At 43.1% G+C, this 15,171-nt stretch overlaps 1 protein-coding gene across 6 annotated transcripts in view; it reads right to left on the bottom strand.

The window, feature by feature from the left end:
* Nucleotides 1-15,171, bottom strand: part of XYLT1 (xylosyltransferase 1) — a 214,397-nt gene that overhangs the window by 58,887 nt on the left and 140,339 nt on the right. For all 6 annotated transcript variants that reach the window (XM_040574733.1, XM_040574730.1, XM_040574734.1 and 3 more), the window contains 2 exons: nt 2,740-2,912; nt 1,900-2,102 (listed from right to left, as the gene is read on the bottom strand). In XM_040574733.1, the coding sequence (XP_040430667.1) occupies nt 1,900-2,102; nt 2,740-2,912 (376 nt within the window). The remainder of the gene's footprint in view (nt 1-1,899; nt 2,103-2,739; nt 2,913-15,171) is intronic.

Here is a 15,171-nt window from a genome sequence, read left to right as displayed (position 1 = left end):
TTCACCCAGCTGCTGAGAACCACCACGCAGCTCTGAAAGCAGCCGCATTGCCAAAGCACAACCTTCAAGAATTTCCACCATGAAGAAACAAACGCTTGGAACTTTTCCAGCTGAATGGCACTTGTTTAGAGTTTGAATGACTACAAGATACCACAGCATTATTACAAAGAATCCATTAAAGCAGAACTGACTACGGTCTACTCAACAAATCCTGTGGTTGTTTATGGCCCTATCTGTACGTGACTGATCCCATTTGGCCCTGTGGTTTAATTCGTTCCGCGGGGAACGAAGAGCAGTTGAGAACGCCTCAGGTCATGGCCACAGCACTACAAGACAGCATTTAGGGTGAACACAACACCACAACAGGGTAACTGGATACATCTGCTGGGTCTATTCTGTAATTACACTACACCTTCAACTGTTTATTCTTCTACAATTTATCTTACTTGATTCAAAGTCCCATCACCTTCTCCTCTGTGGTTTTACATTACTCTACTTTTTATCATCAGTGTAGCATTCCTCAGCAGGAAAGTGAATTACAGGGAATAACAAGCTACCTTTTCCTCAAACTCAAAAGATATACAGAGAATTACATACTGTCCCTTACAACCACAGATAACACGTCAAAATTGTTATGGCTCTTCCTGTAGGACACCAAATCAGATGCAATACGAGATACTGGGAGTTCTTAATTCAAACTCCTTTGTTCCAGTATCAGTGCACTCTCTGTGACTCTTGTGTTCTTCCCTAGTTTTCCTCCCCGAAATGTGATGCATTTCTCTTCGCTGACAGTACATAGAAATAGGAACCAGAGATAAAGCCTTTTGTCAGTTCTCACAAAATCCTTCCTAAGGCAAAAGCTCATGTTGTTACCATTCTCACTTCAGTGGGGATTTCTGTCTGAGTAGCAGATTTAAGAAGGGACTCATAATTTAAGAGAGATATTGCAGGAACCTAATCAGGTGTTTCCACTGTCTTTTGCTAACGTATTTCTTTACTGTTAGTATTAAAAGTGTGTAATGCCATCGCTTATTAGAACATTACCCAAGAAAGTTACTTCCCCTTTCCTTGATTCCTTTCAGCATACAGGGAAACAGAAGTCACAAGGTTAATTTCCTCTTTCCGTCTTCTTGTTAATTCTTATAGCCTAAAAACAACAGCTGAAGAACACTTTTTTTTTTTTTTTTTTTGCCTCTTTCCCCTCCTTTATCCACTTTTTATGGACTATCTACTTTTGCACAATGTAGTAAACCTTACTGAATGCAGCTGTGGGGTCTGGGTTATGCAAATGCAGAAAGATTACGATTTCACTTAAAATCACAAGCCTTGTCATGTGGTGATGTGTGAAGTTCTTTGCCTGATGCCATCTGAATAAAGACATTCAGGCAATGGTTGGTGCTGAAGCTATAATTGACTCCTAGCAACTTATTTGTCACTTCTACAATCATTATCCTCTGCAGAGAAAGTACTAAAAAAAGGAAGCGCAGAACATTACCTTCACTGAATCTACATTCACACCTTCAACACTTTCTGAGACATCAAATCATACTGTTGATCAGAGCCCTGGCAGGGAACAATCTCTCCGTGCCTGGGAATTGTTTGCTTAGCTCCAGTACTTCCCATTACTTTACTCACTCCCTCTCTTGCAGGTGCCCCTTGCTAGAAATAATGACTAAATAGAGCAGCACCTGCTTCCTCACTGCAAGCGAAGAATTGGTGCTGCTAACCTGCTTGCAGCCACAGTCCTTTCTGGGCAAGCAACAGACACATGGGGGGTACAGCAAGGCAACTGTCTCCATGGCAAAAGCACGGATGTCAGACAGCAGCCTGATATTCCTTACATCAGCACTTACTCCCCTTAGGAATAAAAAACATATGTTCTTAGAAGACTTGTTGTACCTGATTGGGTAGTCGGCAGCGCTGAGGTTAATGAAGAAATCCCATGGCCAGTCATTCATCTCCATTAAGTCCCTCATGCTCTGCAGGTAGGTAGACAGAAGGCTTGCTCCTCCCCAGATAGTTGCCATTCTCCAAGAAGTGACTCTCACATTTGGGTACTGGTTAGCAAACTGGAGCACTTGTCGGTGTAAGTAATTGGATCGCTTTACAGGAGAAAAAAGTAACAGGTTCAAGTTACTCTGTCCCAAACTGTACCTCCCTGTATTCACTAACCAGCAGCTGCACTTCTCGACTACCTGAGCGTTGCCTTTGCTTTGCCCTCACTTGCCACAGCGCACAGCGTTCTGTTAAATGTTAATTTGGAAATGTGCAGAGCTCTCTTTTAGTTCTTTTTATTACAACTACAGTAATTGCTAATCAGTGCAATTAGCATTTATTTATCATTTCTCATCAGTAGATCCCAAAGGGCTTTCCTGAAGGAGGTTACTGTTACTCCCTCTGTTCTGCAGTGGGAAGTAACTCTCCCGAGGCACCTCAGGCCAGCTCTCCATCCAAGAGGCCACTGCTGTTAGTCTGCATCAACTTATCAATTACTGTTACTAAATGTACAACACACAGGCATGAATAGATATTCATAAACATACAAAGAGAAATGAAGACTGTTACATAGACAAGATAACAAGAAAGAGGAAAAAAAAAGTGGCTCCAAACATATAACAGATGGAGAGATGAGAAGTGACATGCACTCTACGCAGCAGAGGTAAAGAGAAGATGAAGATGACAAAGATGGGCAGACTGACAGATGGCAAGACAGGCAATTTATAACCAGTGATATATTACCTTGTCAACATGAATGTAATAAAAATGGTCTTTATGGTAAATAGCCTTAAACATGCGTTGGAGCTGCCGAGAAGCTCTGCCATGAACAACCAAGACAAATGCGATCCTGACTGGGTTGGCTGGCATGTACTCTACGGAGTCCTCATCCCACTGCACATTGTTGTTGGCTTTTCCTGTTCAAAAACAAAACACAGGACATCTCTGAGCGTATCTGCAGGGCAGGGGAGCAGAGAGCAGTACACGTTTCACCTTGGCTCTTTTTTCAAAAGCAGTTTCTGATGGGAAGTCACCTCAAAGTATTTGAAAAATGCCAAAGCCAACTCCTCCAGCAAGAAACCCCTCATGTCACCAAAGAATCCTCAGTCCTCTGATCAGCACAGCTCCACTGAAAAGCTGGTGAAACTGCTGCTTAACAGCAGCTGAGGATTATCTCAACTGATAGCATCTATTTGGAACAGCAGATGTAGCCTGGACCATTTAAATGGCAACCTGCACATTTTTACTTCTTCGTGTGTGAGAGCAGGCAGTACAATCCTATTTCAAATTTATTTTCACTTTTATATTAACACAGGAATTTATGGTCTCGGTTTTCTAAAGAAAACACCACACTGTAAGGTTATGACAGGATGTACTGATGAGCTGAAGTGACATTTTTAGTCAGGAATTTAGAGTGCTTTGTTTTTTGTAACATCTCTTCAACTCACAAACCTGAACATCATGAAAAAAAGGACAATTTTATCCAAAACCTGACATTCTTTCTTCAGTCAAACAACCCCTTCAGTCCTCTGACCTTGTAAGAGTCTTTCTCAACAGAAATTATTTAGGAGAAACCTGAAATTTTGAACATCAGCAGAAGGAAAGAAAGTACCCCAAAGATCAAAAAACCCCACAAATCACCCCTGCCTCATTTTCCCCCTTGCACCTGTAAAGATTTTTTTAGGCAATATCATTGTCTCAAAGGTAGCCAAGCCCCTCAAAGAAAAAAAAAAAAAAAGAAAAAAAAAGGAGAATTTCTCGAAGTCCCATGATCTGTGATGTCATTTTGGTTTATTTCCTCAGAAGGGTAAATCCACTTGACCATCCTGAAAAGCCTGAACTTCTTATTATGCTGCACTTACATATTTAATTATTAGAAATGCATGTACACAGGGGCAGGACTTAATCATTCATTTTACATTACAGGTGAAGGTTTAGAAATGGCCATGCATGAGCTGAACCAGCTCATCAGCAGCATCTGAGATCATGTGCAAGAACACCAACATGTCTCCCTTTATTCATCGACCACGTTTTGACCAAATAGGATATTTCAGACTCAGTATGTGTGTATGTGCTCATTAAACAACCAGCTCAACACAACCACTCCTCTGCCCACGCTGACCTCCCCCAGCAGCAACCACGGGTGGCACAGGGCCTCAACCTGCTTTGCTTGAAAGTGGTTTCCCTCCTGGAAAAACAGCAGAATTGGGTTTTATGCTGCTTTATAGGCACTGCAGTAATCACATTTTTGTTTGCTTCTGACATAAGGAAAGAGTTTTTTCCTCACCAAAGCTGTTTTTTCCTACCTTTCCAACAAGAGCCTAGTCGGGGCCTGGAGCATCCTTCCTATGAGGAAAGGCTGAGAGACCTGGGTCTGTTCAGCCTTGAGAAAAGAAGACTGGGAGGGGATCTTATTAAGCTCTATCATCCTCTTTTCAACCTGACGTGCATCCTCTGTTTCTTCCTAAAGGCAGGGAGGAGCGTATCTGGGTAAGTCGTGTCCAGCTTCTGCCTTTGGGGCTGCCCCTCCCCTCCCAGCTCCACGTACCACCGGTTTGCGCCAGGCCGCAGGCGAGCCTGAGGCGGCGGTTGGGCCCAGCTATCAGCCAGCACCAGCACAGCCACGAAGCCCACTGTGCCTCCCAAACCATATCCTGAATTAAAAAAACATGCTCAATGACACTTGAGTTAACACGTGGAACAAAAAAGCAGACATTTGCCAAGTGTGAAGAGAGAGTAAGTGTGAGGGAAAGCCTTCTTCCCGTTTCTAGGAAACTGGAAACATGTTGATAAAAGTAAACAATACCAAATGCTCTTTTATATACATATGTATTAATTACAAAAGAAAAGCTGGACACAGAAAAAAGGACTTTGCTTAATCCTTCCTGTTGCACCTCCTCCTTATTAAAGGGAGGGGAGTAGCATGAACTCAGAACAACAGAGCAACTGAAAGCTCGCAGAACACTGGCTCTGGCTACCTGAACAATTTGATCCACTTAATTGCACTGAAATTTGTACTTAAGTAACTGAAAGACTCCTTTAGATAGGCACAAGCGAGAGGTCCTGCTGCAATGGCAGCAGCACGTCATGGGGAGGGATGGCTTCACTGCCACCTGTGACCCTCCCTCCAGGTTCTCCTCTTCAGCAGTGTTTCTGTATTCTACCTCCTTTGTGTAAGGACCTGTTCTTCCTGGCCTGGAGGTCCAGGAAAGCTGTTGGTGTAAGAGTTGTACCCAGCCTCTGGAATAAGGCTCTTTGCTGGACTACATATGGGCTAGGAGGCAGCCATGTGCCTGTCTGCCCCAGGTAAAAGACCTTTACCTCCCGCAGCCCCTCAAGGAATGTCTATCTGCAGTAGCATTGCTCATAAACTAATGCAACTTTCATGCCCGAAAATGTATTCGGGCTACCTATCAGGAAATTTCTAGCCCCATGAGTCACACTTAATTTTAAAAAGGACACTGACAACTTAAATGGCATTTCTTTAAAAAATCATCCACCACTAACTCAATAAGACTGGCCTTAAAAGATTAGAACAGGACTTAAATTTCATTTCTTCTATCATTTCCAGTTAGCCTACTATGGCATTTATGTATACTCACTTCTGTTCCTCCCACATTGCTGCTGAGCTTCCCCACAGGTATGCTTAGGGCTTTTGCACAGCAGCAGGGACAGAAAGTGATCGTGAAAGAAAGAAAACATGCTCGCAAGGAGAACTGGCAGGAGAATGAAGGGCAATTGCAGTAGCTAAATTAACCCATTTTTCATTAAACTGCTCTGATTTCAGGCTGACAATGTCCCATCAACAGACGCAAAGATTTTTAGTGGTTTTCATTACATTTTTGGATACCTCTTTTCTGAAATTAGTGGCTTTCTGCAATGACCATGTAAAAGGTGATGGGAATTTAAAATAGCCATATTGTGGGTCTTTTATTTTAAACTCACTTGCTTTCAATACCCACACCATCATTTATATAGCAATTACTGAAAACAAAATCCTACCAAATTTTCATCTGAAATGCCACCTCACTTCATCAGGTTTCTCTAATAAATTCTTGAAGCGACATATTTTCCTCCCTGCTAGTTTCCTACTCTAACCTCTTTTTCCATGTGTTCCTTCCTTCTTTTTGAGGTTCAGGTCTTTACAGTCCCATTTTCCACCTGCATGCTATTACGGCTTCTGTAATCTAATCCTTTCCCTGGCTGCCTGGAATTTCACAAAGGTAAGAATGTTGTATTTTTTCCATGTGTCAGAGTATCCGCTACTTTGGCTTTATATTGGCACTTCCCTGTTTTTAGTCTGTGGCTGATTAGCACCCTCTATTTTGCAGACTGCTCCACTGATAGAGGACCAGTCTGGTTTGCAAATAAGATGAAATTGGCAGGAAACATTGAGCATCTTTTTGCTAAATAAATACAGTAGGAGTTCAGAGCTGTATAAACCATGTCAAGAATAGAAGGGCTCTAACCATGACACTTCTATAAGGCTTCTCATGTGTGTGCACACCATAGTCTTTCACATCATGGTAATGTCTCCTTATTAATGACCTGCCTCTCACTTAGGAGCATGTCCCTTTCTGGGTGTCGGGACAGAAGACACAAAAGACGCCTCAGATACTTCTCAATTAACATCCTAACATGCCACAGTGATAATCTAGCAGGATTTTAAGGCAGAACTTGCATTTGATAGCTACTTCAGTGCTATCACTGCACTGCCATTTGTCATGTGCCCTAAATCTCACACAGAGTGTGAGAGTGGCCTCCACTCTTGGTCACTCGAGTCCAACAAAAAGCAGTTTTGAAGGCCAGCTTTCTCTCCCTGGTTCCAAGCAGCCCTTTACAGTATTTTCACCTCCTTGTTCACTTGTCTCCTTCTCACCCACCAGGTGCATGGGATTTGGGCACTCACTAACACTTCTCACCTCTGCTTGTGCCAGCATCTGTCTTTCTGAGAAAAATGTATCAAGATAGCAGAGGAGAATTCCTACCTTCTTTTCCTACTCCAGGATCATTTATGGCAGTCTCTGAGTGCATAAAATTCCAGATTTATCTTCCACTCCCATTGCATGTGCAATGCCTGTTAAGTGGACTTTCCTACAGGCTCATGGAATTCCCTTTTTCTAGGGTAACTTATGCAGATCAGTGTTTTATAAAATCTAATGAAATGCTGACAATGTTAATACAAGGTAAAACAAAAAAACAGAAGAATGTTTTGTTACAGTTATAATCTGGCAATGCCTTGGAAATCATTTTGCATGCATGAATGAGTGGGGACAGTGAAAGAAGTGTCCTCGCTGCCACCTGGCACAGGCAGCACAGCAGCAGGGCTTTTCTGAAACTTCCAAGTTTGCAGTTCCATTATGCAATGGAAACTGTGGGCAAGGAGAGACGTCTTGTGCTGCCTGCTTCAGACAAACCACCAGTTCAGCAAAAGCAGTGCTGCTCACACAGGCTGTAACAAACATTTCTTAGCCCCTGTATCCAAGCATATTGATGCATTTTGCCATCACACATTGGAAACAAAAAGTGCTCTTTTGCTTTGTGACCAAATACCTTTTATAAACTTACTTGGAAAAATCAGAGTTGCCTTCCTGGCTTCCTGCTCAAAACACAACACAATTTCCAAGGTTTCCTAGCAGGAAAACACACACCTCTTTCTGCAGGTAACAGGAGAATCTCTGCTCCAGTGCAGTTTTGGCTTGCACTTCCTAAGCCCCAGAGAAATCAATGCTCATAATTAACAGTTTAATCTTCAGCTACTGCAGTATTACTAAATGCCAGAACAATAAACATTGTGCACTTTCTTATTTGTTGTGGTGCCACATAATGCTCAATCATCCACCAATGTAACTCTGAACCAACTTGCTAATCTTTTACTTCTAGTGCTAATTAATGAGATCATCAGACTTCTCTAGCAGGACAAAACAATCTTTTAATGAATTTTGTGAGCTATATTATTTTTTGCAAATTAATCTATCCATTTCTATTCCCAGCTTAGCATCGCCCTGTCTGTTCAGCAGAATGCCACTGCACAGAGACAGGCACCTGGATGCTGCTGCCTTGACCCAAGCACAGCTCTGGGCGTGCATTGTGCCTTGATACCATGAATCAACTGACAGACGACATCAGAAGAGGGATTGCTGTGCAATACAGCATAGTATTTACTGCTATTGCATCCATAAACACAAACAGATGCCTCCCTAGTGGGAGTGCCAGCCATAAGTGCTCCACAGAGGCAGAGCTCTGCATCCCTCCCTGAACTCACAGGAAGGGCCCTGTTCCCTTCAGTGGGGCCATTTCTGCAAGTGAGCAGTAGTTGCAGGTTTCCGCTATAAACTCCTTTTTTGCAATTGTTCACAACTCATATCAAGCCAGAGGACTGAAAATTACTATACATGTTTTCATCTGAAACTTTTCCATTTTGGTTAGTGCAGAGCAAAGACAGTTCTGCTGTGCTCAAATGGAGACAAGAATAAAAAAAAAGTCTTCCTTTATTTAGAAGCCTGAATTTTTGCAACATACCTAGTAACAGAAGTAGCTGACAGTATATATTAACAAAGAAACAGCTTTCTGGCAATTCACTGGTAAGTCATTAGGATCTCATGAAAATTCTTTGAGGGCTTCAAGACAGCAAAATTTATCTGGACTTATCTAAGAACATCCCCTCTTGCTTAACTCCAACAAGAGAGGGTGTTATTGTTGGAGTTAAGAAAGAGAGGATGCTCTGTAACTGTAATGACTTGTCTCAGTAAGTGCCTCATTTGCCATCAGGCTCCAGAGGGATGTTCTGTCTGTACCCTGCAGTGAAGACACCTTGCACAGACAAGGTAGCTTCTGAAGCACACTGTGGGTTCCTCACCTATCAGTTGAGAAAGCAAACTTTCCTGTCCCAGAACCCAGAAGACTAACAACAGGAATCCCAGCCTTTGAATGCCAATTTTCACCTCCAATATGGGAAATGATTCACTTATTTCCATGGCGACCCTTGTGGACATCTTTTGTGAAAGAAAAGATTCTAGGTGAGCACTGATTTTTAAAAAAAAATTATCTGTATGTAACAGGTCTGTTCAAATAGGATTGTACCACGCTGCAGATGGCTATTGCCCAAAAGCTGAGCTGGGCAGCAGGTACAATTCTGGTGGATTTCGATGCTGACAGCTTTAACCACAGGCAAGTCCTGCGCCCTGCGAAGTGACCACCAACTCTCCTCTGCCTGGGGGTCAGCACCTTCATCGGTCACCAGTGCCCAGCTAAAGGAGGGGCTGGGATTCACCTCCAGCAAAGCAAGCCAGGCTCCTGCTGAAGATAATCAACATGACTACTCATATGTGCTGCTTCTTCTACTGGGTTTTACCTCACTCAGCAAAGCAGGAGAGGTGAAATCAGCTGAGATCTGTACAACTCTCCCGAGGACATATGGATTTGAGAGGAATGCTTATGATTTGCAAAATGAAATGCTCCCGGTTATGTTCTGAAGATTTCCTTAAAATTGCTGTTACCCATACTTACTATCTGTAAGTTAACATTGAGCACTTTGGATAAAATTTCAGAAATTATGCTGCTATTGAAAAGTGGATATTCTTATTTTTTTTTGCACTAATGTTTTATCTCTATAACCCTGCTCAAGTATTTTTCTTTCTCAGACTCTACCATGAATTACAGAAGCAATTTATGATCCTCTCTAAGTTCATATGATCAAGTAACCCATAAGCAAAAATCAATGCAAGGTAGGTGGGAAGCAGCGAGACAGAATTTACAAGCACTCAATGACTTGTCCATTTAACATTAGAGAGACAGATTTCAGCAACGTTCTCCCATGCTGAGCAGAAGCTCTGGCTTAGAACAAAGGGGCTGCTGATGTGGGCACTTTGGGTCTGCTTTAATCATCTCAGAGGATGACAGCACAAATTGAGGGCAGTCAGAGGCAAGGAGTCCCTGCCTTACAGCTGGACAAGTCCTTTCAGGAGGTCACTGCAAGTTTCTATACAGTGAATTCATCAACTGTTAAGCAGTTCTGTACCCCCACAGCATTTCAATATAATAAAGGAAAATGGCTGTAGTTACAGAATTGGGTTGATTTCACTGTAACCCCCATGCTGGAGAGATTTCTACCTCTTCTATGAACAGAATAATAAGGCGTGCATGAAGAAAGGAAGGTAGAAAGATAGAGGACACATGTAGAACTGTTTCATGCTCACAGTTGGATCATAAGATGACGAATTGTTTCTATCTTTTCCCAGGGAAAAAAAAAAAAGATGATGATTTTCTATTTCGGAATTTGAAATAAAACGTTTCCATCCCTGCTCTGTCATCCTTCTGTTATAGCTGTTTAACATTTGTGTTGCATGCATCACTGCAAACACTCGTTCAAGAACTCTTGTCCCAGTGGGCAGGCATTGTCCAACAGACACTAACAGAAAGACACCCCGCCCCAGGAAACTTAGTGGGCCTTTTTCACATGATATGAAGGATTCACTGTAAAGGAGGAAATACAAGAACCCTGAGAACAAATCCTATCTTTTGTATCACAATGCAATCGCAGTAACACAGGACTGTGCAAAATCTACCTCAGTGCAGACCATCAGATAGGTGTGCGTGCTGTGCCAACACATTTGTATCAGCGAGGTTTCAAACAAACCCAGGCAGCGTTCAGTCCAGAAGCAGTCTGCCATATTTCAAATAAAAATTCCATCTTGTCGTGCAGTCAGTCTCAAGTAGTTATTGAAACCATTTTTATGTTTTGCAAATGACAGTCTAATTATCAGCTACTGCTACATTGCACTTGCAACGCATACTGAACAATTTACTACGATAACTATCTAGCTCACTTTTTTGACTATTCTAATTATGAAAACGGTGGCATTCCTGGGAGACAAATCTTGATTATTTGTAGTTTTGCTGGAGTGTGTTAGCCAAGTATTTTCTCCCTTTTCTCAGTGCCTCTCATGAAGAAATAAATATCACAGGAAAGCAACATTAGATTAATTAATGCTGAATTAGAATGCATTTCTTAATAACCCAGTGACATCACTGGACTTCAGAAATACACTATACAGCAGATCTAACAACAGACACAACTGTTTCTTGCAGAAAAAGACTAAAGCATCTTGTACCTCAGTTTGCCTTAACATTTGGGAGGCAACTCTTTCTTTTCAAAGCTGTGCTGCCTCACCAAAGAGAGCACTCTCTATAAGGCTGAATTGAAATCTGACCTTTTAAAAGTTGCTCTAAGCCTTAGAAACCACCAAACAAGAGAAAGTTACCTGTACGTTACAATTCTAAGAAAATGCTCCAATAAAGATTTTTCCAGCCTGGCTCTCCGGCCTAACCAGAGGCTGACTGACTTCTCTGTTGAGCCCCTGGCAGGGTGGGACCCTCAGCTCAGGGATTTAAATCATATCTGAGAAGAACTTTTCTCCTTTTCCACCAGTAATAGTCAAAACTTGTGGAGACCAACCAGCTAAATCACCAAAATCAAGCATAATTCCAAATAATTCTGGGGAAACATTATAGCAGCCTTCCAGTGCCTCAAGGGGGCTACAGGAAAGCTGGGGAGGGACTTTTGTCCTGAAGTGTAGTGACAAGACTTTAAACTAAAAAAATGGTAGCTTTAGATTAGCTATAAGGAAGAAATTCTTTCCTCTGAGGGTGGCGAGGCACTGGCACAGGCTGCCCAGGGAAGCTGTGGCTGCCCCATCCCTGTAGGTGCTCAAGGCCAGGCCGGACGGGATCCTGGGCACCCTGGTCCAGTGGGAGGTGTCCCTAACCGTGGCAGGGGGCGGACTAGATGGTCTTTAAGGTTGCTTTCAAACCAAATCATTCTGTGATTCTATGGTTTGGAGACACCTCATTCAGATGCCCATGGCCCAGAAGCTGCCTTCCACCCAGCACGGCACCTTTTGCTCATTAGGAAGGAGGGGGGCTACAGGAGGGAAAAAGCAGTGAAAGGGTTGAGATGAGGCATTTGTTTTGATATCTTATCCACCCGTGGTTGTTGCTTAGGATGTTCCTTTCAACAGTCCCAAACTGATGAGAACGGGAATTTTGCAGCCAAGACAAGACGTCTTCCTACTCCCAAGAAAACTGATGACACAAACCCAACCTGAAGCGATTAGACCTCATCCACTGTCTGCATTTTCTGGGTCCAGCTACAGCCGTGCCAGCAGCACTCTGCCTTCTGTAAAAGCTGGGAGGCACCAGTTCCTTTGGCCAGCTCATTTAGGGCACCAACCACCAGCACCTCCTTCCTGGTGAGGCCCCCACGGGGGCTCCTGGCGACGGAGATGCCTGCTGTCCCCTGCCCCTCTGATCTGTCACAGTGGCCAGACTCATGCTGCCCACGTGCAGCAACATAGTTCAGGTGCCTCCCTTAAGACATCGTCCTCTATGAGCTGTTGGTGGAGAGAAAGGAGCCTCTAGGGGCTGCTAAAGCTGCAGACCTGGGCAGAGCGCAGCAGTGCTCCTTTCTGCTGACGGACTTGGGTTTCTCTGACAGCATGGGCAACAGCAGGGGATCACACATACGTCAGGCTCACCCCAGTCAAGTTGAGATGTTGCTTGGGGACATGCGTGATGGCAGCCCTGATGTGACCCCAGGTCCTGCAGTTTGCCCTTGGGGCACCTGAATCAGACATGAGTCAGCGACTGATTGAGGTGGTCTGAACCGTGCACCAGAGAGGGCCTGCCTGGTGCCTGCCCTCTGTCTGCAGACAGACCGACCTCCTCGCTCGGACACACTGACAGCCCACCAGCTGCTTGGGCTGTGGGTTTTGGAGTCAGCCCTTCTCTGAAATGAAGCACTTCACTCCCTTCCCTGCTGGACAAGCCTTTAGATCTCTTGTACAAAACAAGAAGGAAACACTGAAAGTGCCCTCATTTCTGTTGAGACTTTCTTCTCTTTTCTGTCTCAAATCATCTGCAAGTTTAAAACAAACCTGAAAGCTAACCAGTTACTGCAGAGCAACCAAGGCAACAAGAAAGCAACAATATCAACATAACACACCCCAAGCACAACAGAAATAGAGCCTTATCAAGGCTCACGTTAGCATTTGAAAGTTTTTCTTGATTCCAGCACCCGTTCTCTGTTTTGCAGGGTATTTTGAGACTGGCACATCTATAACCTTTACTCCTTCTTTTCCTGTCATGCTCACAGCACAAGTAACCGATAAACCACAGGCACTTACATAGTTAAAACAGTCTCTACTTCACATTAGCTCCCAGGAGGTATCTGTGTACTGCTGCGACTACCGAGGAATGAATAGACAGATAAAAGGGTTTGTTACCTGGCTGATCAATGTCTTCCTGCTCTGTTTTACCATGCTGTCATCTTTCACGTCCTACATCAAGGATCTTTTCCCCAGATAGTCTTAAGAAATGTACATCTAAACGCTGTAACTACCCAGCATACAGCCAGAGTAACTTCACTGCAACAGCAGGACTGAGCTCATTTATACTGTATGGGACCTGGGTTGCTAACTCGAAATTTATCCTTTGAGATTCTCATTACACGTCTCCTATTTTTTTGGATTCGGAATTTGAAGGACAGAGTCTGCCTTTATTCTGTGCCCAAGGTAACCATAAACATAATGTTGGTAAGAGATGAAAAAAGTGAAGGCTTTTACAGGTATTTTGCATAGCTAGTCTGAACAGGTCTAGTTAGGTATGGAGAAGGACTGACACTAACAACGAAGCAAAAATAAATCTGTAAACCTGTGCTGTGTGTCCACGTTCTAAAATGTTGTAAAAACTCAGACTTACATTTTAGCTGACACTAGTTGCACTGCAAGTGAAACTAACAGGAATCTCTTCACAGAGACAAAAGATAAATAGCATGTGTGCAAGCTCCAAAAGATAAATAGCACATGTGCAAGCACGTGTGTGGCACTCCAGAGCTGCCAGGCTTGCTTCCTCTGCGCCACGGTGAGTTCAGCTTCATGGATTTCCAAAACTTGCAGGGCTAGGATGCAGCTGACTGCTTGTAAGAATCTAACATCGCGGCGATAAAAGATGTGTGAGGCATCAGAATCACGTATGCACATGTACCATGGACACACATTCTGTGTGCGTATGAACACACTGTACATACTGGTGCACTAGCTAATAATCATAACTGAAATATTTCAACTCAAACACCACATCTCCAAAACCTGCTTCGCAAAGAAATGCAGTTTCTGCATTCAGAGCATACTTTTTTCAGCACATGCTGACAACTAACTCTACAGAAATATCCGTATGGCAAAGGACACTGGTTATCAATGGTTTTCCCAAACCTGCTCACAAGCAAGAAGGCTGCACAAACACACCCATTCCCTTCCTGCAGGCTTCACCCTGTAGCACTGGGGATTTCTTGCTAACTCTGCTCAGCAGTACCAGCAGGACTGGGTGACTCTACCCAGTGTTGGCAGCTTCACATCCAGCTCTGCAATCACTGGGCTCAGCCAACTCTCCCCACAGGAGCCTCCAGCCTCCCTCCTATAGTCCCCAGCCCCCACCAGCTTCGTAAGGGCTACTCAGCGAGGAAGTCCTTTTGGTGAGCAGAAATGGGAACTGTTACACATGAATTACAAGTCTTTTCAAAGATCTGGGCCTTTCCTTAACATTGACATCCATCTATAAGCTTGTTTTACTTCTCCCTGCTTTATGTGCATTAAATCAACAAATTCAGTATAGTTTTAATTTTCATAATCTTACCCTGTGCACTTCACAATCCCTACATGATGTAGTTTTTATTTCTGTCTGAATAATGACACATTCATTATTTTATCATTGATTAGCTCTTGTGCTTCAAGAAAGTTTGCTACCATGTATACTACTTAAAGGGTGAGCATGAAGAATTTCACCCAACACAGAAGAAAAAGAGGACCAATTTTCTTCCAGTATATTACTTGTCAGCCAGAGAAATGGAACATAATTATGTTGTGACATTTCCAACAGCAAATATATTCTATTGTAAGCAATTAACACTGGTTCCTTTGGCAGACTTCAAAAGATTACTCATATGGTATGCTAAGTTACAATAACATTTGAATAATAAATAGCACCACACTCCTTTAGCTGGATTTTATCATATATGCACAGGTCAAAACAGAGGAGAAATTGATGGATGGTAATTCTTGCACAAGCCACCCTGATATTGCAAAATCATGCATTCACGTGGAAAATGCTCAGCAGGGGAGT

This window comes from Cygnus olor, chromosome 15 (genome assembly GCF_009769625.2).
Source record: "Cygnus olor isolate bCygOlo1 chromosome 15, bCygOlo1.pri.v2, whole genome shotgun sequence".
NCBI lineage: Eukaryota > Metazoa > Chordata > Aves > Anseriformes > Anatidae > Cygnus > Cygnus olor.
Note: the sequence above shows the minus strand (reverse complement) of the source record. Positions and strands in the feature narration are given on the sequence as shown.